Source organism: Sesamum indicum, linkage group LG8 (assembly GCF_026168435.1).
Source record: "Sesamum indicum cultivar Baizhima isolate 11 linkage group LG8, ASM2616843v1, whole genome shotgun sequence".
Classification (NCBI taxonomy): domain Eukaryota; kingdom Viridiplantae; phylum Streptophyta; class Magnoliopsida; order Lamiales; family Pedaliaceae; genus Sesamum; species Sesamum indicum.
The window spans coordinates 17,188,176-17,214,225 of record NC_142664.1 but is presented as its reverse complement, the minus strand read 5'-3'; the positions used below and the strand labels follow the sequence as shown (position 1 = coordinate 17,214,225).

The 26,050-nt window shown below is 40.8% G+C and overlaps 3 protein-coding genes across 3 annotated transcripts; 1 reads left to right on the top strand and 2 right to left on the bottom strand.

The window, feature by feature from the left end:
- Positions 1-60: 60 nt before the first annotated feature.
- Positions 61-8,383, top strand: LOC105167839 (uncharacterized). Its single transcript, XM_011087668.3, has 3 exons — positions 61-744; positions 7,539-7,692; positions 7,781-8,383. The coding sequence occupies exons 1-3, from the start codon at positions 353-355 to the stop codon at positions 8,336-8,338; spliced, it is 1,104 nt and encodes a 367-aa protein (XP_011085970.1). The 5' UTR covers positions 61-352; the 3' UTR covers positions 8,339-8,383.
- A 13,246-nt stretch (positions 8,384-21,629) lies between these two features.
- Positions 21,630-22,442, bottom strand: LOC148787256 (uncharacterized). The gene has a single exon (XM_088883554.1). It carries the CDS (start codon positions 22,440-22,442, stop codon positions 21,630-21,632), a length of 813 nt encoding a protein of 270 aa, XP_088739680.1.
- A 276-nt stretch (positions 22,443-22,718) lies between these two features.
- Positions 22,719-25,237, bottom strand: LOC148787255 (uncharacterized). The gene is made up of 3 exons (XM_088883553.1): positions 24,035-25,237; positions 23,502-23,876; positions 22,719-23,450 (listed from the first exon to the last, which is right to left on the bottom strand). Exons 1-3 carry the CDS (start codon positions 25,235-25,237, stop codon positions 22,719-22,721), a joined length of 2,310 nt encoding a protein of 769 aa, XP_088739679.1.
- Between the last annotated feature and the right edge of the window lie 813 nt (positions 25,238-26,050).

Genomic DNA, 26,050 nt, shown 5'->3' with positions numbered 1-26,050 from the left:
ATTTGTTGAAATTTAATTTATTAAATATAACAAATTAAACTATTGAAAGAATTTTTATGAATTGATTTCAGTCAACTACGGAATAGTTTGACTTAGTTTTCAGCCCTAAATACCACAAACGATGCCAAATGTAAGGACATAATTGTCCTATTTGGATCGACAAAATTAATCGCGGCCGTATCTGATTATAATCCCTTTCTCTCTTCACCAACAAAACAAAAAAACAGCTGAAATGCACCGCTTTCTGCTCCAAGTTTGATCACTCTGATCTTGATTTCATCACATACACCATCCACCATCCACACACAGCTATACGTACGTATTTGCGTACAAATCCAAGAGGGTTTCGAAAATGGAAGCGTTTGATGAGGGTGTTTTCATGGGCACAAACGACGGCGGAGATGAGAATGTGCGTCCCTTCGACGACGGCATGCAGTACGGCTTCGATGGCGATAATGGCGTGGCACCACCACCAATGGACGGATTCTCTGGGAGCCCCAGGAACGACAACAATGACATGCAGTCGCCGAAGGCCTACGGCTTCAGCGGCTCGCCGAACCGTTATTCTCAGTCGCCCCTTGAAACAGCGAACGCCGGCGGCGGCGGTGGTGTGGATGAGTACGTCAAGCCCTACGACATCTCAGCTGACAGTGAAGGGATTTTCACGTCGGCTGATGGCGGGCCGCTTCTTCCGGAACCCAGCCAGATGCGTGAAGAAGGCACCGCATTTCGCGAATGGCGTCGGTGAGATTTCTTAGAATTCTATTATGTTTTTAATAGTTTCCCGATCATGTAATTATAAAATGTGATGAATTTTGTAGCGTTTTATGCGGGACTTAATCTTTGTATGGAAATGAATATAAATTGGATTACGTAGGATCAGGGTTCTAATTGCCCCGATCGGATCTTGGATTTAAACTCATAATCAAAACAGAGCTGTACCCTTAAATAATTAATAATCTTGAGTTTGTAATTGATGCCATGTAGTGTGTTGATACTGATGTGTGTAAGGAATATCAATTGCGGTTTTTAGGTGGAAATGTAAAAGTGTTGAACTTCGTTTTGGCAATTTAAGCCTGTGATGGAAGCTATATATAAAATCGAATCCATCTGATTCTGCCCTGTTAGCCTGATGCTTGGTTGAGGAGGCTGTTTCTTTATTTTCTTCCCATGTATGTTGGGACCTTATCTCTGTACTAGTAAGGTAGAACTAAAGCAAGAACGAACCGAAATCTTCAAATACATTTTATCTTGTTTAGTAATTCGCTATCTTTTTGTTTTCATGGCCTATTCATTTCCTTGAAATCATATCTTTGTTTGCTTAAATGATTGATTGACTATTGACGGAAGCAAATTTTTTCGTCGTAGTTTCCATTATAACGGAAGCTACTGCAGCACATGTATATGTTTTCTTTTGATATATGGATTTGTTGATCTCCATCTGTGTACATTGATATTTCTCATGCTCGCCAATCTCTTCTTTTCAAGGGGGTGGGGGAGGGATAGGTAAGTGTATCGCTATCGTGCATAATCCCCTTTGCTTATCGGGTTCCAACTTATCGTTAGAGATGACTTGTGTCAGTTGCATTCTGATTCATACCCATGCTCATGTTGCTGGCAAATGTTTGTCAAGATGAAGAACAATAAGAATGCGCAACATGCAGTAAACATTTTGCATTCTTTGTATAAGAAACGCTCCAATCCTGATATTAATAAAATGATGGCCCAAACCAATATGATTGGGCCTTGCTCACTGGATGGCCGGATAAAACCGAGGGCCCAACTCCTTTAGCCCACCGACCCGGTCCACTCTAAGGTTTGACCCGGCAGCTCCCTTTAAATACTCTCCTCTTCATTTCTGCCCTAATTTTCCGCCGTCTTCACTGTCCCTTTCTCTCCTTCAAACCCTTCGGGTTCTTCACCCGTTCTTCGTCTTCTGTAACTCCTATTCTCCAGATAATGGCTGTAAATGAGCCATTAAGTGTTAGCCTTCATATATGGCTCATACTTACTGGTTTGTGGTTAACGGACAGATTCTCTTCTCCCTCTTTCTTCCTCCTTGAAAAACCCTAAAGCCTTTGTGGCAAACACCTTAGTGGTTTCCGACTCTAAAGCCTTTGTGGCACGATCCTCGGTGGATTACTGTGAACAGCCTTTGTGGTTGGCCTTTGTGGCCTCGGTTATATCCGTGCAACCGTGAGCAGGGTTGCGGCCTACGGCCTCTCTAGGCCCTGGGTCTTAGGCCTCTGAGCCGACCATTTCTTGTTCTGAAATTGTATTGTTTCGGTTTATTCTCTGTAAGCATTAATTCTTATTCGGTAGGTTTTCTTGTAATTCATTTAGAAAGCCTGTAATATTTAAGTGTTCTGTAATTATTTGTATTGTAACTGTGCCGGAGACCGATCCACTACTAACAGTGGTATCAGAGCGGGGTTAAGTCTCTGGCCTGAGGCCACTCACGGTAACATCGCTCTAACTCTCTCTCTCTTTATTTTTCGGTCCCAGTTTCCCGACCCCTTACTGCTAACCTCCCTTGGCCGGGCTCCTGAAGCCGTCGGGTATCTAGTGGAGGCGTAGTTAAGGCCCTAGCTTTATTAACTGTTTTAGTTTACTGTTGAATCTTCTGTGATTGGGAATTTGCTGCTGCTTAATATTTGCCTCTATTACTTGAACTGTGAATTTCTGTGATATTACTGAAACTTGCTAAAATGTCTGGTTATAATTTACAACCATTTGACGGAAAAACTGATTTTTCTATATGGCAACAAAAAATGAAAGGCATCTTAATACAACAAAAAGTTTTTAAAGCCATTGAAGGAAAATATTCTGAAACTGTTTCTGATGAAAAACGGCTTGAAAATGATGAGTATGCTTACAGCTCTATTATTTTAAATCTGTCTGATTCTGTAATTAGGAAAGTAGGAAAACAGAATACTGCTAAAGAGCTATGGAATAAGTTAGAGGAACTATACACTGAAACTTCACTTCCCTAGCAAACTGTTTCTCTTAGAAAAATTCTTTAGATATAAACTGGATGTTTCGAAAAATATTGAGGAAAATGTTGATGATTTTACTAAATTAATTCAAGACATAAAATTGACAGGGGATAAAAATATTGATGATTATACACCCATAGTTTTATTAAATGCTATTCCTGAGTCCTACAGTGATGTTAAAGCCGCAATAAAATACGGACGAGATAATGTAACTTTAGAAACTGTAATTAGTGGCTTAAAATCAAAAGAAATGGATTTAAAAACCAATACTCCTAGTAATAACAACAATGAAGTAAACTTGGTAAGAGGAAGACCTAAAAATAGGAATAATAACCATAACTCGAAATTCAGAAAATACAGTAAAAGTCGGAGTAGAAGTAGGGGAAGAAGTCCGTCTAGAAATAGGCATTATAACAACAATAATAATAAAAGAGATGAAGATAAAAACAAAAAGGATTTTAGGTGTTACAACTGTGGGGGTAGAGGTCATTTCATTAAAGACTGTAAAAAGCCTAAAAAGAACCAACAAAATGAATCTGCTAATGTTTCTGAAGAAACAACTGATGAAGTTTATATGGTGTCTGATGTAAATTTTGTTGAAAACTCCTTAAATAAATCTGAATGGCTTGTGGATTCTGGATGCACTTTTCATATGACACCTTATAAAGATATTTTGACAAATTTTAAAACTGAAAGACTAGGTTCTGTGTCAATGGCAAACCAAAAATTATGTGATGTGCTCGGTTTTGGTGATACCTGTCTTATTTTTAAAAATGGTTCGAAAATAACCCTTAAGAATGTTAGGTATGTCCCTGATCTTGCCCATAATTTGATGTCATGCTCTGCCCTAGAAGAAGAAGGGTTAGAGGGGAAATGGGGGAAAGGGATCATGAAAATTTCTAAGGGTTCCATGACTATTTTCAAAGCAATCAAAAAGAGAAATCTGTATTTATGCACCGTTAAGTACGATTCCTTTTCTGGAAATGTTTTCACAGAAAATAAATCTGAAATTTGGCATAAGAGGCTGGGTCATATCAGCTTTAGAGGGCTTGAGTTGTTACACAAAAATGGTTTTTTGCATGAAAAACCTTCTACTTTAAATTTTTGTGATGAGTGCATATTAGGAAAACAACACAAAGTTAAGTTTCCTACTTCCTCATACCCGTCACCCACTTCTTCAAACTGCATTTTAGAATATGTGCATGCAGATGTGTGGGGACCTGCTAATATTAGTACTCATGGGGGCAATAAGTATTTTCTATCAATTATTGATAATTATTCTAGGAAAGTATTTGTTTTTCTAATGAAACAAAAATCTGATGTCTTTGAAAAATTTCAGAGTTGGAAAAATCTGGTTGAGAACCAAACAGGTCATAGGCTTAAAGCATTAAGAACTGATAATGGCTTGGAGTTTTGTAACAAACAGTTTACTGATTTATGCGAAAAGTATGGTATTAAAAGACACAAAACCACACCATATACTCCTCAACAAAACGGGGTAGCTGAGAGAATGAATAGGACTTTGTTAAATAAAGTAAGGTGTCTTTTAATCAGTTCTGGCTTATCTAAAACTTTTTGGGGAGAAGCTTTATTAACTGCAGCATATTTGATAAATAGGTCACCTTCAGTGCCTTTACTAGGAAATATTCCTGAAAAAGTTTGGACAAATTCTGATGTTGATTTTACTTCTCTACGCATTTTTGGTTGTGCTGCTTTCTGTCATTATAATGGTGATAAACTAGATCCTAGGTCCCAAAAATGTGTATTTATTGGTTATCCACCCGGAGTAAAAGGATATAGGCTATGGCTTAAGAATCAACCTGGCTTTAAGGTGATAGTAAGTAGAGATGTGATCTTTAATGAATCAGAAATGCCATGCTTAAACACTTCCTCTAAAAATTCCGAAGATTTTAATATTGAAAATACCTTTAATAAGGTGGAACTTAGTAATGAGGATAACCAACAAGGGGAAGAAATAGTAAATAGAGAAGAAAATCAAGAAAATCAGGAAGAAAACAATGATGAAGAAATTGAAAATCCAAACACCTATCAGCTAGTTAGAGATCGAGTACCTAGGGAACGTAGGATTCCCTCTAGGCTTAAAGATTATCATTTAGCTCTAAATGTTGAAAACTTAGAACCAAGTACTTATGAAGAGGCCTTAGAAAGTACAAACTCTAAAGAATGGATAACTGCTATGAATGAAGAAATAAAAGCCTTAAAAGAGAATAACACTTGGGTTCTAGTTTCAAAACCGAAAAATGCTTCTATAGTCGACTGTAAATGGGTTTTCAAAATAAAAGAAGAAAACAATGTCAAAAGGTTTAAAGCAAGACTTGTCGCAAAAGGTTTTACTCAAAAAGAAGGCATTGATTTTACTGAAATTTTCTCTCCTGTGGTTAAGTTTACTACTGTTCGAATCTTACTTGCTTTGGTTGCTCACTTTAACTGGGAATTAAAACAGATGGATGTAAAGACTGCATTCTTGCATGGAAATCTAGATGAACAAATTTACATGTCTCAGCCTCACGGTTTTGTTGATAAGAAAAATCCAAAACATGTATGCTTGCTCAAAAGATCCTTATATGGTCTGAAACAATCCCCTAGGCAGTGGAATAAAAAGTTTGATCAGTTCATGCATTCTTTGGATTTCAAAAACAGTGCTTATGATCCATGTTTATATTTCAAGCATGAAAACAATGTGCCACTATTTCTTGTCTTATATGTGGATGACATGTTAATAGCTAGTCCTAGTCTTGATATGATTAAAAACTTACAGCATCATTTATGCAAGAACTTTGAAATGAAAGATTTAGGAAATGCGAAGAAAATACTTGGTATGAACATAGAAAGAAACAGAACCGAGTCAACTATTTTCTTAAATCAAACCTCTTACATTCAAAGCATTCTTGAAAAATTTTCGATGGAAAATTCCAAACCATCCTCTGTACCACTTACAGCACATTTCCAGTTAAGCAAAGATCTATGTCCTAAAACAGAATCTGAAAAAGATAAAATGAAAAATGTGCCCTACTCAAATGCTATAGGATCTGTCATGTATCTAATGGTAAGTACTAGGCCAGACATAGCATATGCAGTTAGCTGTTTAAGTAGGTATATGTCCAATCCAGGTACTTCCCACTGGGAAGCAGTGAAATATCTGTTTAGATACTTAAATGGTACTAAGAATGTTGGAATAACCTTTTCTAAAAATTCTGATGATGTGGAACTTAAAGGATTTGTGGATTCTAACTATGCTAATGACAAAGATAGTAGAAAATCAACTACCTCCTATATCTTTACACTGTGTAATGCCTGCATAAGTTGGAAATCACAACTTCAAAGTATTGTAGCTCTTTCTACTACAGAAGCTGAGTATATAGCAACAACTGAAGCAATAAAAGAAGCATTATGGTTAAAAGGCTTAATTTCTGAAATCGAATTTCTGAAGAATAAACTTGTTGTTTACTCTGATAGTCAGTCTAGTATCCAGCTATGTAAAAACCCAGTCTTCCACTACAGAACCAAACACATAGATGTTAGATATCACTTTATTAGGGATGTTATAAACAATGGAATAATCAATCTTGAAAAAATAAAGTCAGAAGAGAATCCTGCAGATATGGGAACTAAATGTTTAGCAATAGAGAAGTTTAAAAATTGTCTTGATATACTACATCTTTAAACTGCTGTTCCTTAACCTTTCTTCTTGCAGGAAAAGGAAGCTATGGCAATGATGACAGCCTTTTGACCCACCATCTTGGTTTGGACCAAGGTGGAAAATATTAATAAAATGATGGCCCAAACCAATATGATTGGGCCTTGCTCACTGGATGGTCGGATAAAACCGAGGGCCCAACTCCTTTAGCCCACCGACCCGGTCCACTCTAAGGTTTGACCCGGCAGCTCCCTTTAAATACTCTCCTCTTCATTTCTGCCCTAATTTTCCGCCGTCTTCACTGTCCCTTTCTCTCCTTCAAACCCTTCGGGTTCTTCACCCGTTCTTCGTCTTCTGTAACTCCTATTCTCCAGATAATGGCTGTAAATGAGCCATTAAGTGTTAGCCTTCATATATGGCTCATACTTACTGGTTTGTGGTTAACGGACAGATTCTCTTCTCCCTCTTTCTTCCTCCTTGAAAAACCCTAAAGCCTTTGTGGCAAACACCTTAGTGGTTTCCGACTCTAAAGCCTTTGTGGCACGATCCTCGGTGGATTACTGTGAACAGCCTTTGTGGTTGGCCTTTGTGGCCTCGGTTATATCCGTGCAACCGTGAGCAGGGTTGCGGCCTACGGCCTCTCTAGGCCCTGGGTCTTAGGCCTCTGAGCCGACCATTTCTTGTTCTGAAATTGTATTGTTTCGGTTTATTCTCTGTAAGCATTAATTCTTATTCGGTAGGTTTTCTTGTAATTCATTTAGAAAGCCTGTAATATTTAAGTGTTCTGTAATTATTTGTATTGTAACTGTGCCGGAGACCGATCCACTACTAACACCTGAGTTTCTATATCTGAATTTTATGACCTCTCTTACTTGTGACTGTAGCCAAAATGCCATTTATCTTGAGGAGAAAGAGAAAAAGGAAAAGGAGTTGAGGAATCAGATAATTGCTGAAGCTGAGGAGTATAAAAGACAGTTTTATGAGAAAAGGAATCAGACTTGCGAGACCAACAAGGCTCAGAATCGGGAAAGAGAGAAAGTATCATCCCAACATCTAATTTCAAGTTTACTGATATGACTATCGGTATTTTTTGATGTAACAATCGAGAAATTTTGGTGTTTTTCAGCTTTATCTTACCCAACAAGAGAAGTTTCATAAGGAGGCCCACAAACAATCCTGGAAAGCAATAGCGGAGATCATACCTCGTGAAGTTCCCAACATCGAGAAGAGGAGAGCAAAAAAGGAAGAGGAAAAGAAACCTTCTGTTCATGTTATTCAGGGACCAAAACCTGGAAAACCGACCGATATGTCAAGGATGCGTCAACTCATTATGAAGCTGAAGCAGACACCTCCACCTCATATGGTGCCACCCCCAACCCCACCCAAGAAAGACGATAAGGACGGAAAGAACGGGAAAGATTCTAAGGAAGGGAAGGGTGATTCTAAGGAAGGGAAGGATGCCAAGAACGGGAAACCGGCTACTCCCAAAGCGTTGCAAGACGGGAAAGACAACAAGGGCGGAAAAGAGGCTACTTCATCAGCATCCACTGCTGCTGGAGAAACTCCAATTTCACCTGCTAAAGATGCAGCAAAGGGTGCTACTCCTAAAACAACTAAGTCCGACGAATCATCGGCTGTTGAAGGCAAGCAATATATAGAGAATGAGCCTTCCCTCATTGCCTGATGAGTATTGAATCTTTGATCTCCTCTAATCAATTTTATTGGTTCAGTTCTTTATTTCTCTTTATATATAATCATATATCATCCCACAACTAGCAAAAGTAATAAGAGCAGCTCCTGTTTTGAAACTTAAGCTCTGCAGTAGGGGCTGAAGTGAGATCTCTTCTAGTTTTCTTCTAGTTTTTGTCTCCCATGTTATATATTTTCTGTTTCTGTGGTCCTTTAGATGAACTGTTTGCCCCCTAGACTCCAATCTTTGGAGCTAGCAAGAACTGTTAGTAAAGCATAACAGTGGAATATGCTGATCTGGAAATGACAGATACAACCAAGACTGATCCAGCTCAGATTTATTTAGCACAATGAAATGAAAATGTTGATTTTTGCTGTTAGGTTCTTTGAGATGAAGATTGGGAAAATTATCAAGGGCTGTGGATCTGCATTAAGTATAGAACTGAATCTCCTGTTATGCTGAAGCATTATTAATGTGTTCACACAAATTTCATGTCCGCAAAAACTTATCAGATTAGAAAAATCTGGACAAATTAATTTTATAATTTAAATAAAGAGGCTGCTATCTAATTTGAAAAAATTAAATTATTTTGTCTGAGTTTCGATTCAAGAACTTGAAGTTTGTTTTTGAATTGAATGTATAATGTACGTCGAAACTTGTGGAAAAAAATTACCAACTAATTTATAATTTGATACCAAGGCCTTGAAATCTTGATGCCGAACATTGGACGTGGCAAAAAGACTTTGAGGTATTAATAGCTTCGAATTTGATTTGTTGTGTGCTGAAACGCAAACCCAACGCCCTATTTTTAGTGTATGACATAGGTTTCCTTGATTTGGAGCTGATTTATCGCGCTTGAGTATCATGAAAACTTTCAATGGATCAACTTCCAAATAATAATAATAACAATATGGGTTAAATATACTTTGCACTCCTGTTACTATGCATTTTGTTTCAATTACACCCTTAAAGTATGAAAGGTGACAAAGACACCCCTGACAAAATAACTTGACATTAGTAGCACAAAAATACCATTCTCACTTACCTGTATATATTTTATTTTACTTCTTAAAATATGTTTTATTACGTTTTATAGTTTATGGGTGAAATGCACTTTATGCATAATTCAAGGGTGCAAAGTGTATTTAACCCTAATAATAATAATAAACTTCTCAATGGATCATGTTTAAACATATTTTGAGTAATTTGCCACTCTAAAATAATAATAAGAATTTTGTATATTATTTTCGATTGACATTAAAGGTGCAAGATGAGTCGAGCAAGTTAAAGTTCAACTCGAGCTCAAATGTTTCTGTTTCTAAGCTGGCGTGTTTTTTAATTTATTTAAATTGAAATTCTCCCATCTAAATAGTGCAATAAGAGGAAATAATATAATAAATATGAAAGGAGGATCTCAAAGAGAATCAATCAAGACTTGGATTTTTATCTATATTTTTGCACTATGTTTACTTTAAGGTATAATGAGTGATATTTTTAACAATTTAATTTAAGAATGTGTTTAGTAGTATTTTAATCAGTTCATTATTCATCGAGTTAGTACCACAAATTGGGTGACTGTAATCACCAACATTTGTGGTAGATTACAAATCAAAGAAGGCCGCCCCATTAGGGATTGTGGTCTAGTCCCATTTATGCCCTCAAATTTGTCTCCTGAGTTACGCTCATTTTTTACCAAAATTACCTTCTTTTTGGTCCGGTACAATTAATGCACCTGACACTCATTTTAATCGCTACAACTCTCCCAAGCAACAAAGTACTCTTCTCCACAACTCATGTATGGTGTGCCGGTGGCTATAGTGCTATTCCTTCTTCAAATAAATATGGCTGTTGTATATGTTGGTAGTACACTTTTTATTCACTAATTTTATATATATAATTCATACAATAAATACATACACTCCTACCACACTATGTATAAAACACACTTTCTCTCAAAATTGACATTGATTTCACTTGGTGTGCAATCGTATTTCATTTTTTAGCTAAAATCACAACCACGTCAATGACATTGGAGGAATGGAATGTATCAACATATGGAAATGAGATACACAGAGATAAATTGCTATTTTATTTTTTATAAAGGGGCTGTTTGCCTATTTTCCATAACTCAGGTAGTTAGATTGCAATTTACACTCACATGGAAATGAGATACCAACACTATTTTGTGGGCCCCCTTCTTTCCCTCCAATCTTGGGCATTCACATGGAATTATATCCAAATAAAAATGGGGTCACGTCCATGTTTGGTCATCTTCACATCATTTCTTTTTACTCAAATAATAAATAATCATTGAAAAGGCAAAAGCGAATATATTTATATCTTATTATTAAAAGAGACTACTATTTTGGTGCCTTATATTTTTTTGATCTGCCAATTTATATGCTTTTAATACGTAATATAATTAATTAATTTATTTATCGACGTCCCATCCTCTCACTCTTCGAAATCCTCAGAGTGTCCACTTTCTCGACTTCCACTAACTTAAATTTTTCATAGCTATACTTTTTTAATATTATTTTTAAAATTTTCAATTAAAATACAATTTTCAAAGTAAAATTTAATTTTTATTTAATTACGCACGCTCATTTGGATGTACTAAAGTAAATGTTGGGCGTTGGCAAACTTGCATGTGAGGGGGTTGACGGCATTCGTATCTCTGCAGTGCTGCTCACAGATATTCGCCCGTGGAAGAACTGCCCCACCTCCACTCCCCACTCCCCGCGGCAACGCTGTAATCAACCCTCTCTTTCTCTTTTCTCTTTTCCTTTCTTCTTTTATGATTACGAGCTTGGCATGCAATTTTAAAATAGATGTAGACAAGTAGAGTAAGTAATGGATACGATTAAAGAGGTGGAGTATAGTAACGGTTAAAAGATAGAGTAAACCATTTTGAAATAAATGTATGTCATTATATTGGTAGAAATATTTAATAATATGATTAATATTTAAAAAAATTAGTGTTGCAGTGTCAGAAATCGTCTGTTGTGAGTGAAAAGTGACAGCTTTTTATATTAGTATCAATAGCTGTTGAGGCACGCCGTTTCTACGTGTATATGATAAATGATGGTTCATGTTTTTAAATATATTATATAAATTATAGTAATTGATTCTGGCCGCAGTTCTTCAGCTACCTCATGTTCTCGAAAAAGTTAGGAACCTGAGAAAAGAGAGCAGATCGCTAGGTTTGTTGGGAGGTCTCCAGCTAAAACCCTCCAATGCCTAAGTTAGTGAAAGAGTTCGAAATAGAAGAAATCGAGCTAAATGCGATCTCAAAGCGATCTAGTATGAGTTCAGGTGTAATAAATATTTTACCATAAATGCAATGGAAATGAAATATTTATAGTGTATGGATGGGTCCACTTGCCTATCCAAAAGGTTTACTTGCGTAGTGTCACGCATTGGCATTCTAGCTCATGTAGCGTCACGTAGATCAACGACCTCACGCAGTGGGTCATTTAGGTCGGGTTGCAGATTTGGGTCGAGACCCGTGACCCGATCCGATATAAAAAGGGTGCGGATCTTTAGGTTATACTTGCAAATAATGTCTGTTTTGAGGACATTTTCGTTATTTAGATAGTTAATTATCTAATTAGTTGAAGGATATTTTTTGCTTCATAAATAATTGGTATAGTGGTATCATTAACTGTCATTTGTGAATGTGGAGAAACTTTTCTTTTCATATTATTATAAATAAATGAATACTAAAAAAGATATATTCCATGTTGGCAAAAAAAATTAAATTGAATGCTTTTCGCTTAAATTATGTTAAATAAAGGTATTTGGAGATACAACTTCTATTTCTGCTACTAAGTTAAAATAAGTTAAAAGTTATAATTTGCTAAGAAAGTGTTGATTGCAACTTAAGATATTTTTGTAAATAAGTTGAACTTTTTATAACTTTTCTTACACCTAATTAGTTTTTTTTTTTTTTCATATTTTGAAAATCCGATCGTCCCAATAATAACTAAAATCTACCCACCTACAAGATAGTTAGGTAATTTCATAAATAAGTTGTTGATACACCAATTTCTTTACTAGCTTCATAAATTATTAGAATAAGAAATAATAAATTAATTTAAATGTGAAAAATATTTAAAAGTAATTTAATTTTTTTATAAAATACTAGCCGCTATGGCACTCTGTCGCTGCATGCATATAATAAATAATATTTTATATTTTAAAATATATTATGAATAAGAAAAAATATATAAACCAATACACCATATTTCTAGAAAAGGAAAAAAAAGAGAAAGAACATTTTCTTTTTACTAGATATCATAGCACATCATCCATGCGTGCATATAATAAATAATATTTTATATTTTAAAAAATATTGTGGATAAAAAAAATGTATAAAATCCAATAAAATGAAAAAAAAAAGAGAACAACAAAAAAAAAAATCAACTTAAGGGTATTATTTGTATAACGATAAAATTGGTGCTGCAGTGTTGCAACCGCCGTTTGTGAGAAAAAAATATTTTTTCTTTTTTTGAGCTTATGTTATGATACACTTTATCAGCAAATAACATAAAAATCATTATAAAACTCATACCAAAATTATAAAAGTCCACTCAAATTTGAGAAACAAAACCCGTTCCAACTCAAGATAAGAAGAATTTAGTTAAGTGGGACTGTGTTTGTCAACCTAAACATTTAAGAAACTTAGAATTTTTAATATATGAAGCTAATATGCTTAAATCATTACCCAAAACACTTATGGTCTCTATTCATCAAAGCCTAAATACTTTCCTAAATCGGATTACTTGGATTCAGAAGCTAAAACCAAATCCTTTATTTTAGAGCCTTTATTTTGGTGTGTTTTTGAAGCATAATTGGGTACCATTTCAGAATGTGTGGAAACCATCCCTCAAGAATATAATAATATTAGAGTGAGTTATCACTCAAAAAAATAAAACACTATGTAGAAAGGGAGGTCTGTTGTGTTGGGTGGAAGGCATATTTACGATTACAAGTCAATAGGTTTCAAACCCTTAAAAATTATAAGTGGATTACAAATTACATATCAAAATACACTAAGTATCAAAAGCAGTAAAAATCGAACACATAAAAGGCTCAGAGAGCCAAATCCGTATTTTAGCTTTACTCTCGGTCACAAAGGCCGGCAGCCTAAAATACACCCATGGTTGCTCAAGCGACACAAAGCCCCTTTGGCCACAAAGGTCCTTTTTTCTCACACTTAGTTTTAGCACACACTAAGTTGCCCATAACCATGAACCGACCACCATATAAAGGTAGCCCAAGGTTGTTGATTAATTGACGAGGGAGGCGGTTACAAAGTCCCCAAAAACCAATGGAAAAGCACAAGAAATGAAGAAGAGAGAAGGCAGAGAAGACGCCACCGTAAATGGGGGAGAGGAAGTGGATGGTAGAAAATGAAGTGGTGCTAGGGTAAATTACATTTAAATTGTGAGTCAAACCGGGTCGGGTGGGGTCGTTGGTTTGGGCTTGGGCTGTCCAAGTGGATGCTTGGGCCTACACAGATGGCTCATCGAAAGAAAATTCGGGATCGCAGTGATGGAGGAATATAATAAATTAGTAGAATAACTCGGCTAATAAATCGTAGCCATGTAATAGAGGGTAGGTGTAACATCCACAAATTTTTTAATACACAATTATGTGATTAATTGGTAATTTTTTTAAAAAATTAGCTAATTAGTAAATAAATCATAGATTCAAATTTTGATTATATTAAACTTAAATCGAGCAAATTGGAGCTTTATAAAATATTTGGGAGCAAATTATGTTAATTAAGAAAATTAAAAAGGATGTAATGGATATTTTAAAAAAAAAATAAAAGAAAAATGAGAGAAAGGTGAGAAAGGAGGTCAAGCACCTCCCTTTCCTGAAAGTAATTGATCTAATCCGTACCCCCTTTCCCGATTATCGCTGTGAAATAGGGGTTTTGACTAGGGGTTGCCGAAAATAAATTCTTTCTTTTTGCCCCTTTTTCTATAAGAGTTTAATTATCCATCCAATTTAATATTGATTGGATACCTGAGCACGTAGAGATTCTCGCGAGTCCATCGTATATAAAGCAACTTTGCCCCCCTCCAAAACTATTAACTATTAATTGAATTTCCTATCAGGCTCTACAATCCGATTCAAGGTCCAATCATTAAGCCATCAAGAGGGTTCAAAAGGAGAGAGGAGGTTGAGCACCTTCTCCTCCTAGAAGCGTGTCATCTAGAGGAGGAAGACAAGGGAGAGGAAGGAAGTCAAAAAGCCTTTTCCTCCTAGAGGAGAGCTATCACAAATAAGGAAGCTTCAAGAGGAGAGAGGGGGTGTAGCACCTCCTCCTCCTTAAAGCGTGTCATCTCAAGAAGGAGAGCCCCAAGGAGAGAAAGGAAGTCATGCGCCTCCCTTTTATGAAGGTAAGCCATCAAGAGGGGTTTAGGGGAGAAAGGAGGTCGAGCACCTTCTCCTCCTAGAAGCATGTCATCTCGAGGAGGAAGCCCAAGGAGATGAAGGAGGTTAAATGCCTTCCCCTCATGGAGGAGAGCCATCACAAAGAAAGAAGCTCCAAGGAGAGAGAAGAGGTCGAACACCTCCTCCTCCTCCTAGAAGTATGTCATCTTGAGCAAAAGAGGCCCAAGGAAAGAAAGGAGGTGAAGCCACCTTCCTTTCCTGAAGGTAAGGACAATAAGACGGATTCAAGGGGAGAGAGTAGGTCGAGCACCTCCTTCTCGTGGAAACGTGTCATCTCGAGGAAGAGAGCCCTAAGGAGAAAAAGGAGGTCAAGCACCTTCTTCTCCTTGAAGTATGTCATCTCAAGGAGGAGACCAAGGAGAATAAGGAGGTCAAACGCCTTCCCCTCCTAGAGGATTGCATAAAGTGATGCCCAAAGTGAAAATATGATCAAATGAATTCCTACGAAGCTCCCTAAAGAATAAATGCAAAAAGACTATAGGAACTCTTAAGAAGTTCCCAGTCAACACCAAAAAATTTGATCAAAGAAACTCCTATAAAATTCCCAAAAGATTAGATGCAAAAACAAAAAAATAAATGATTACAGGGATTCCAAAAAGTTCCCAAGGATAAATGGATAAATACAAACAAAGGAACTCCTAAGATGTTCCCGAAGAAAAAAATACATAAAAAATGAACTCCTAAGAAGTTCTTTGAGGAAAATGCATTTATTCAATTGAAGGAACGCCTCAGAAGTTTTCAAGAAAAAATGCATAAAAAAGGAACTCCTAAAAAGTTCCTAAGATAAGTTTATGAATGCAATTTACAGAACTTCTAAAAAGTTCCCAAATAAAAATGGTTTTACTTGAGTTGTCATACGCAAGACATCTTAATCAAAGAAAAAAGGCTTTCTAGAGGTTTCATAAGCAACACCCTAAATCTAAGAAAATAAAAGAAAAAAGGCTCCATTGATGTATCATATGCAATACCCTGAAATCTAAGAATTTGAGGGGTCATATTCAATACCCCATAGTTAAAAGAAAAACTTCTAAGGTGTCATATGGGACACCCTGAAGTCTAAAGCAAAATGTCCTCTCTAAGGTATTATAAACAACACCTAAAGTTAAAGTGACTCTCAAACAATTTTCTTTGGGCTTCTATGACTTCACTCCATAAATCATCCATTGAATTAATAAAATTACGAACCCAACAAAGAGATAAAATCAAGAAAGTGAAAAACAAAGGGAGTAAGGAGAAACCTCTTCCGCATGACCAAATTTCAGGTCAAAGAGAGAATCTTCGACCATGAATTTTGGAAGGCAAGTGGAGTGCTTCATAGCACATTATATTTCTACTAAACTTGACAAATAAATTTTATATATGTAATAGTGAGTTGTTGGATGGAATTGGGGAGCGGCACGCTCGGACATACACATACCAAGAGGTAATGTGATGCAACTCGGCACAGCGTGATCCGTGTCGAATTATGCGATCTCGAGATTCGATCTCTACTAAGAGTGCTGATTCGTCCAAGACCAGATTTTGGATCCCCTGAGAATGAAACAAGAACCGTGAGCTCGTCGGGCACGTCCTCGACAATGACCCTCCGACGCTCAAGTTAGGTTGATCGAGAGAGAAGTGTTCTATCTCAAAGTTCGATCTCAATAAATGCGTAAAAGGTACCTTTAATGTCGGCATTTTGGGTCTATATATAGGGCTCAGCAGGTCAGAGTTGACCGGCCACGTGGCCGAATCCTGCTGAGTTGCGTCCGCGATCGAACGGTGATCATTGTCCGGGTCTTCGAAAGCGGGTGGATACCGATAGAAAAGACGCGGATCCTCGCTTAAATGACGAAAATGCCCTTAATGAAGGGCTTTTTCGACATTTCCCAAGCAATCTTCATTAATCACACATCATTACTCCAGCACTTATCAAAAAGTGGAGGCACACTTTTGGAGAAGTCATTTGTTGGTCGTGTCTGTTCACTCGCCCGCGGAGCGCACGTGTCGCTTTCTCACAGGCCCGTCTCGGGGCGCGTTTCTCGAGAGGGTTGGGCTTATATTTAGCCCCCCCATTCAAACTCACTCCTCTGCCCCACATAAAAAGCTCTCAGTTACCAGGACCGCTAGCCTCGAATTCGCGTTCGACATGCTGCATCCCGAGCCCTCCTGTTTTAAGGTACGATGACTTCTAGCTCTTCTTCGAATTCCGATTCTAGGTCGTCTGCGACCCCCTCTAGGTCCGCACGTGGTTCTTTTTCTACCTCCCCTAAGAGAAATAAGAAATTCAAAGCCCCCCAAAAACCCTCCGATGAGCGAGCGGGCCCTTCGACTTTAGAGAAATTTCAGGATAGACTCGCTAGGAATCCGTGGGAAGGGGTGGTGAGCAGCGTTAAAACTCCCATTGAAAAAATTAGGGCCAAGTATTTCATACCCTCTGAATACGAAATTAGGATTCCTAGGATCGCATGCATCGCCCCCCTTCTGGCTTCTGCGCCTTTTCCTTAAAGCACTTCGACGCTGGGTTGAGGTTTCCCTTGGCTACAATATTGAAAAAACTTGAGTTGTGCCCTATGCAGCTTTCTCCAAACTCCCTTTCTCATATCATTCTTTTTATCATAATAATGCAATACCTAGATCTAGAGCCCAGTTTTGATAATTTTTGGAGATTGTATTCTTTCACGACCTCCAGACGATCGGGCGAGAGGGGTTTCTTTTATCTTTCTGCCAGACCCCACTGCGGGTATTTAGAACCTCTGAAATCGAACGTAGGGACTTGGCTAGATCGCTATATTTTTGTTCGACCTCCTCGATCTTGGCCTTTTTCCACAAAATAGACAAAGTATAAACCGGTTCCCAGAACGAGTGGAGGGGGGTTAGAGGGCGATCAAATAAATAGCCTAACTGTACATAAATACGACCCCAAGAGGCTTCTCACTGAGAAGGTTTTGCGACTGTCCGGGCTGTCTCTAGCACCCCTCCACATCGATGAGTCTTTAGGTGATCTCTTTTTCTTGTCGTCGCCTGCTTTTCTTTACCTAGTTCGAGTTTACTGACACTTCTTCTCTACAGGTAGTTTAATCATGAGTACGAGGAATGCGATGCGGGTGAGGGCGGCCCAGAACAAATTGAAGAAGGGAAAAGGGGTCGCTGCTTCCACCTCAGCCGAGCTCTCCTCGGTCGCACCCGTACCGGCCCCCTCTCGCGCCCCTGAATCTGCGAGCCCTGCCGACCGTCATCCTATCCAGGTCGACAACGAGGAAACTCCTCCTTGCCCCTGTACGGCTACAATTCTTCTGATCTCGACCTGAACCTGGACGACCTAAGCGAGGGTCAAGGTGAGGAAGCTGCCGAAAGACCCGATCGTGACAGCGACAAGAGATCCAAGAAGAGGAAAAGGTCTTCGCGGAAGGAGGCAGAGGAGAGGAAGAGGAGGAGGAGATGGGGAGGGATAAAGGGAAAGGTCCGGCGGGGCCTCCCATGCCCTCTAAGTCCTCTCCCACTAACGTGCCCGCCGGCCAAAGCAGATGGGCCAAAAGTTTGAGCAGGATGGCTCGAGATGCAGTGGAGAAGGCCGCCGTGCCGGACGATCGCGAACGATTCCAAAAGCTAGAGCGTCTCTCTGCTTGCTGGGAAGAGATGCGTGCTGATCTCAAGGGGGATCGAGCTCAACCAGCCCAGCCCTCCGAACTCAAGCGAGATAGAATAGTGCCTCGGTGGAACATCTCGGCTTGGAGCTCTATCCTCCAATCGCAGCCTGGGGAGGATTCTTGGGAGCTGTACGAGGCGAGCATTCTTCCACGCGACCAAGCTTCAATGATTACCAACACTCCCGCCTGTCTGGAGGAATATGCTGCTCATTCCCTGATGCAGGTACTGTTCCTCTGTCCGAATTTTTTGCTGCTCTAATTCTTTCGAGATTCTCTCGCTTCACCTGTTTTTGCAGGCGGGTAACTTCCGCCGCGGCCTCTCGATAAGGTGCATGAACTATCGCTGGAATCATACAGAGAGGAATGTGAGGGAGCTTTCGGCCGAGATTGATAAGAGAGATGTGAAGGACCTTAAGTTCGCGGATGAAATTCTGGTCCTGGCCGAAAGGATCAAAGAGTTAGAGGGTCGCTTGGAAGAAGCCGACAAGGCCAAGGAGGTCGCTGTTGCCGAAGCAAGAGAGGTCGCGGTCACTGAGGCGAGGAAAGAAGGGTTTGACGCGGGGAGAGAAGTTGGTCTCATCGAGGGCCATAAACAAGGGTTAGAGAAAGGCCAAGCGGGTCGCATAACTGTCGAGGAACACCATCGAATCTTGGCTGACTCTAGAATGGCTGTTGTTCGTGATTTCCTGAAGACCGACACTTTCACGACCACTGTTGAGATCAACTCCGCAGACTCCTACGCCAGGGGCTATCAGACTTGTCAGGGCCAAATCGAGAAACTTGGCGGATTTGTGGAGTCCTTTGACCGCGACAAACTAGACATCACACTCGACGGCGACCTCCAACATCCACCTGATGACCCCAACCTTAAAGACGACGAATTCATGGCTCTTAGGGAGGAGATGGAAGCTGAGGCAGATGCATGACACCTTCTGATAGTACTTTTGTAATAGAATTTTTTGGTTTTGTTAGCCCTGGAACTGAAATTCTTTATGATATGTAAATCTTCTTTTGGAGACTGAATCATTGGGGCGTAGGTTTTTGATCGCCTTTGTAAACATTTCATCAATGGATAGCACATCTTTTGGCAGTTCGCAAATCTGTTGAATGCTTTCCTGATCGCAATGATCGATCTTCTGCAGTCCCCACTTATTAATCACGTCTTTTTCATATCGTTAATCACGTCTTTTTCAGACCGTGTAATTGGGCGTGTCTTTTTCAGTTCGCGTTTGGATGCGTCTTTTTCAGATCGCATAATTCGACGCGTCTTTTTCAGTTCGCGTTTGGAGTGCATCTTTTTTTCAGATCGCATATTTGGACGCGTCTTTTCCAGTTCGCGTTTGGAGTGCGTCTTTTTCAGATCGCATATTTGGACGCGTCTTTTCAGTTCGCGTTTGAAGTGCGTCTTTTTCAGTTCGCATATTTGGACGCGTCTTCTTCAGTTCGCGTTTCAAATGCGTCTTTTTCAGATCACATAATTTGGACGTGTCTTTTTCAATTCACGTTTGAAGTGCGTCTTTTTCAAATCGTATATTTGGACGCATCTTTTTCAGTTCGCATTTGAAGTGCGTCTTTTTCAGATCGCATAATTTGGACGCGTCTTTTTCAGTTCGCGTTTGGTTAAACCTCTTTTTCAGTTGGCGTGTGAAGTGCGTCTTTTTCAGATCGCGTTTGGTTGAACGCCTCTTTTTCAGTTGGCGTGTGAAGTGCGTCATTTTCAAATCGCACGTTTCGAGCTGCTATGCTTAGTAGATAATGATAAAGACATGAAGACATCCGCATAGTAAGATAAGCGACAAAAATGTAAGCAGCTTTATATATTGCTCTAAGGAATTTACAGTTTGTACAAAATTTAACGAACGTCTCTGGATATAAAAAATTCGATCTTCACAACCTTTGTGGCCTTTCACAGGCTCCCTCGTGTGCGATCTCGTTGCCGTTGATGGCCTTTCACAGGCTCCTTTTGTGCGATCTGATCGCAGTTGACGGCTTTTCACAGGCTCCCTGTTCGAACTATCTGACTCAAGCATAAAACTTTTTCAAGTTCTGGATGTTCCACGGGCGCGGCAAATTTCGACCCTGCATGTCTTGCAGCCTATATGTCCCCTTCTTTTTTATCTCCACTACTTTGTACGGCCCTTCCCACGGTGGTTCTAGTTTGCCCACATGCTTTGAGGCTTCGACCTTTTTGAGCATGAGATCCCCTACCTGGAGTTGTCGTAGTCGAATTCTTCGATCATGGCTTCTCATCATCAATCCCTTGTGGTGTAGAATCTTCGTGTACGTTGCGTCCCTTCTTTCTTCGATCATGGTGAGGTCGAAGCTTCGTTCCTGCTGGTTAGTTTCAGGGTCATACATTGCGACCCTTTGGGACTCTTCCCCGATCTTTGCTGGGATGATAGCTTCCGTCCCGTACACTAAGCAGAATGGAGTCTCCCCTGTTGCTGTTCGCGGTGTTGTTCTATAAGCCCATAGGACCCCTGGTAGTTCATCGACCCACGATCCTTTATTCTCCAGTCGCGTTTTCAAGTGTTGGAGGATCGTTCGGTTGGTCACCTCTGTTTGTCCATTGGCTTGCGGGTTCGCAACTGCTGTGAAATGTTGTGCGATCTTAAGCTCCTTGCACCATTCCGTGATTTTTCTTCCCTGAAATTGTGTACCATTGTCAGAAATTAATACACGGGGCAGACCGAACCTGCAGATGATGTTCTTCCAAATGAAGTTGATCACTTCTTTCTCGGATATCCTTGCTACCGCCTCTGCTTCGACCCACTTAGTGAAGTACTCCACTGCCACGATGATAAACTTTTTCTAGGCCTGCGCTGGGGGAAAAGGTCCGACAATATCGATCCCCCATTGGTCGAAGGGGTAGGCTATCTTGATCGGTTCCATCGGGGTCGCAGGTTGGTGTATCAGGGATGCATATTTCTAACAGCTCTCACATTTCTTCACCAGCTCTTTGGAATCTTTTGCCATCGTGGGCCAGTAGAATCCCTGTCGTATTATCTTCTGAGCCAGCGACCTCGCTCCCGAATGGTTACCACAGCTCCCTTCGTGGATTTCTCGCATCACGTATAGGGCTCTCTCTTCATCCAAGCATTTCAGGAGAGGTCCATCAACTGTTCGTTTGTAGAGCTGTCCTGACAGCATGGTGAACCGGGTGGCCCGGAACTTAACTCTTTTTGCAGCTATGGGATCGGCCGGCAAGGTGCCCTCCGCGAGATATTTGATGATCTCATCTTTCCATGACTCGGACTCTGCGATCGATTGAACCTCTGCTCTGCTTGCGATGCAGGATTGCTCTCGAACCAGGGCGGTGATCTTACGATCTCCAATCCCATCCATCCCGCCCCAAATTTGGATAAGGCGTCCGCCTTGTCATTTTCTGCTCTAGGAACCTGCAAAATTGAACACTTGTTAAATTTTTTCATCCACTGTTGGGCGAGTTCTTTGTAGGATGTCATCGTTTTCTCCCTCGTTTCGTATGTCCCTTCAATCTGTAGTGCGATTAGCTGGGAGTCCGTGAACACTTTCAAATCTCTTGCGCCTGCATCGAATGCGAGCTCCAGCCCCAGTACGAGTGCTTCGTATTCGGCTTCATTATTGGTTACAGGGAATGACAGACGAGTTGCTACCTCAATCTCGACCCCCTTTGGCCCTTGAATCAGTATTCCTGCTCCCCCATTGTTGGCGTTTGAGGCTCCATCCACGTGTAGCATCCATTTAGGAGTTTGCTCCTGGGCAACTATAGGTGACTTGGGATCACTTACGAGTTCTATCACAAAATCTGCTAGTATTTGTGCTTTTTGTGCCGCTCTAGGTTGATACTCTATGTCATATTGCCCTAGCTCTACCGTCCACTTAATCAGTCGGTCTGACGCCTCTGGTCGCGACATTATGTGTTTCAGGGGGTAATTCGTCAGCACAATCACTTTATGCGACTGGAAGTATGGTCGCAACTTTCGGGCGGTGACCACCAACGCGAGCGCTAACTTCTCCATCTCCGTGTATCTTAACTCGGCACCTTGGAGCATCTTACTCACATAATAAATGGGATTCTATTGACCTCCATCTTCTCTCACTAGTACCAAACTGACCGCATTTTCCGACACGCCCAGGTAAAGGAACAGTTCTTCTCCATCTTTTGGGTTTGCTAGTAGGGGAGGTGTTGTCAGGTATTCCTTCAGTTCTTGCAAGGCCTTCTCGCACTTCTCACTCCATTCAAAGTTTTTGGGTTTCCTCAAAACCTTGAAAAATGGAAGACTTCTGTCTGCTGATCACGAAATAAACCTGCCCAGGGAGGTGATTTTTCCTGTCAACTTCTGAACCTCTTTGATCGTGGTCGGTGATCTCAGATTCATGATGGCTTGAATTTTTTCCGGGTTAGCTTCGATCCCACGCTCGCTGACCATATATCCTAAAAACTTTCCTCCTCCTACTCCGAATGTGCATTTGTCTGGATTGAGCTTCATCCCGTACAATCTCATGATAGCAAATGCTTGAGCGAGATCTGCGAGGTGATCCTGCGACCTCTTGCTCTTCACGAGCATATCATCCACATACACCTCCATCGTTTTTCCAAGCAGGTCACCAAACATCCTATTAACCAGGCGCTGGTACGTTGCTCCTGCATTCTTTAAGCCAAAAGGCATCATGTTATAACAATAAATTCCTTTCTCCGTAATGAAAGAGGTCTTATCTCTGTCTTCCTCCGCCATATGGATCTGGTGATACCCTTGGTAAGCATCCATCATCGAGAACATCTCGTATCCCGCTGTGGAGTCCACCATAACATCGATCCTGGGGAGCGGGTAGGGATCTTTTGGGCATGCTTTGTTTAGATCTGTGAAATCTACGCACATTCGCCATTTCCCGGAGGATTTGGGGACAAGCACCACGTTAGACAGCCAATCAGTGTATTGAATTTCCGATACATACCCAGCTTGGAGTAGCTTGTCAACTTCCTTTCGGATGATTTCATTCTTGTCGCTCCCAAATGACCTCTTCTTCTATTGCACGGGTCGCATGGTTGGATCTACATTTAGCCTGTGCACGATCACCTCTGGGTCGATTCCCGTGAAGTCGGATGGACCCCATGCGAACACGTCCATATTCTCCCTTAGGAAACTGATCATCGCCATCTCTCTCTCCTTCATGCTCGCACCTATTCTGGTGGTCTTGTCCGGCTCGTTAGGTGTGAGCTGCACGACCTTATACTCCTCGCTTGGTTTCAAATGTTCGGCTTCATAGGGTCGGGGTTCAGCATCTTCCTTGACCCTTCTCTTTTTCGTTTCGGGTTCTCCCTTCAACGATAAGTTGTAGCATTTTCGAGCTTCTTTCTGATCGCATGCCACATCTCCGACTCCGCGATCCGTTGGGAATTTCACCTTATGTGGTAGGTGGAGATGACTGCCCTGAATGAATTCAATCCTGGCCTGCCCAATATCACATTGTATGCGAATGGTGTGTCTACCACCAAAAATTTCACCATTGTGGTCTTTCGTTTCGGTTCGTCCCCCATGGACACCGGCAATTCGATCATACCTAAGGATGCCACTTCGCTTCCACCGAATCCGACCAGCGGTGTTCTGACCGGCTCTAACCGAATATTTTCCAAGCCCATTTTGTCAATCATACTTTTGAAGATGATATCTGCGGAACTCCCACTGTCTATCAAGACTTTATGAACTGTGAAATTTGCTATATCCAGTTTGATGATGACCGGGTCGTTCATCTCTCCAATCTCTTCTGGCTTGTCGGAACTATTGAAAGAGATGGTCTCCTCTTTCTCAACCTTCAGCACGAATTCCCTCCCTCTGCTCAAATTCATGGTCCGTGCGCACCTCTTTCTGTCTCTGTTCGAATTACCTGAGCTAGAGCCTCCTGCGATCGTGTATATCACCCCCTTGGTGGGTGCGTTATTTCCAGCGGGTTGGACTTGTGCCGATCTCGAGGATCCAGGGTTTCGATCTCGGCTTCTCGACCTCCTCCTCCTGGTCTCCTCCCTGCCAGTCTTGCAATTCTGGGGGACTCGGTCTCTGAAGTACCCTTGCCTCACTAGTCTTTCAATTTCATCTTTTAGCTGGAAGCACTCTTCCGTATTGTGTCCCCTCTCCCGATGGAACCTGCAGTATTTGTTAGAGAATTTTTTGGAGGGGGTATACCTAGTGTGCCTCGGCCATTTGAGAACATCAGCATTCTCGACCATCATCAAAGCTTTTTCCCGCGACATCGGCAAAGGGGTGTAATTGTGGTATTTGGGAATGTACTTGGGTTCTTTTGGCTTTTCCTGCTTCTGCTTACTTCCTCCAGCCTCTCTCGCATCATTCGACCTTCTGTACAATTGTTCACGCTCCCTCCGCTCATAATCCTTCATCGCATTCATCTCCTCCTCATCGATGTATTTTTTAGCTAGAGCCATCAGCTGTTCGGCATCTCCTGGCGGGTCGCGTGCGAGCGCGGATGTGAATGGGCCCTTCTTCAACCCGTGGATCAGGATACTAACCATCATATCAATGCGTAGATCCTGGATTTCTATCATTTTGTTGTTGAATCTTCCCACGAAACTTTTTAATGTCTCGTCATCTCTCTGCCGTATAGTGAAGAGGTGGGTGGTAGATCTCTTTTGCTTTCTTCGGCTTGCAAAGTGGAAAGAGAATTTTTGGACCAGCTGTTCATGCGAATCAATACTCCCTCGAGGTAGGTTGGTAAACCACTCTTGCGCTTTTCCCGTCAGCGTAGTAGCAAATAACTTGGCCATGATGGGGCCTGGCTGCCCGTATAGGTTCATCACCATGTCGAAGGCCGCCACGTGCTCATACGGATCCTTAGTTCCATCATACCTCGGCAAATCGGGTACCTTGAACCCGGGTTCTACCACTTGGACCAGGATGTCATTGCAGAAGGGTGAATTTTTATTGTGCGCGACTATCTCACCTCGCTTTTTTAGTTCGTCTATCTGTTTATTGAGGCTTTCTATCTGCTTCCCAACGCTCTCCACTTCTGCATGCGAAATTACTGGTTCCCTTCTCTTCGTGCGACCGTGACTGCTGGAGCCGGCATCCGATGAGGCCGGCGTCCAATGAGGCCAGCCTTCTAGTTCTACGATCAGGCTCACCTTGCACTCGCGACTCCCTCTGGGGTTTGACATTGTCGAATAACTGTTTTCTAGCAGTTTCTTTGGCAATAGGAGTCGCTGTCCTCCTCTCGTATTCCACGATGGCGTTCTTGCTTGCCTCCTCTATCATCTTTTGTAGCTCCTCCTTTCTGATATGGATGGTCGTTCCTCCCTTCCTTGGTGTTTCATCCTCGCCAACATTTCTCCTCGACGAACCTTCCATAACGATAATTCTCAGACGTTCCCACAGACGGCGCCAACTGATCCCGGTCGAATTATGCGATCTCTACTAAGAGAATCATCCAAGACCAGATTTTGGATCCCCTGAGAATGAAACAAGAATCGTGAGCTCGTCAGGCATGTCCCCGACAATGACCCTCCGACGCTCAAGTTAGATTGATCGAGAGAGAAGTGTTCTATCTCAAAGTTCGATCTCAATAAATGCGTAAAAGGTACCTTTAATGTCGGCGTTTCGGGTCTATATATAGGGCT

Coding starts and splice junctions, on each gene's coding strand:
- LOC105167839 (XM_011087668.3), top strand. CDS start 353: ATGGAAGCGTTTGATGAGGGTGTTTTCATGGGCACAAACGACGGCGGA. Junction 745..7,538: donor GCATTTCGCGAATGGCGTCG/GTGAGATTTCTT, acceptor TTGTGACTGTAG/CCAAAATGCCATTTATCTTG. Junction 7,693..7,780: donor AGAATCGGGAAAGAGAGAAA/GTATCATCCCAA, acceptor GGTGTTTTTCAG/CTTTATCTTACCCAACAAGA.
- LOC148787256 (XM_088883554.1), bottom strand. CDS start 22,442: ATGGAGAAGTTAGCGCTCGCGTTGGTGGTCACCGCCCGAAAGTTGCGA.
- LOC148787255 (XM_088883553.1), bottom strand. CDS start 25,237: ATGGTGATGAACCTATACGGGCAGCCAGGCCCCATCATGGCCAAGTTA. Junction 23,877..24,034: donor AAAATATTCGGTTAGAGCCG/GTCAGAACACCG, acceptor GATATTGGGCAG/GCCAGGATTGAATTCATTCA. Junction 23,451..23,501: donor TCACGGGAATCGACCCAGAG/GTGATCGTGCAC, acceptor CCCGTGCAATAG/AAGAAGAGGTCATTTGGGAG.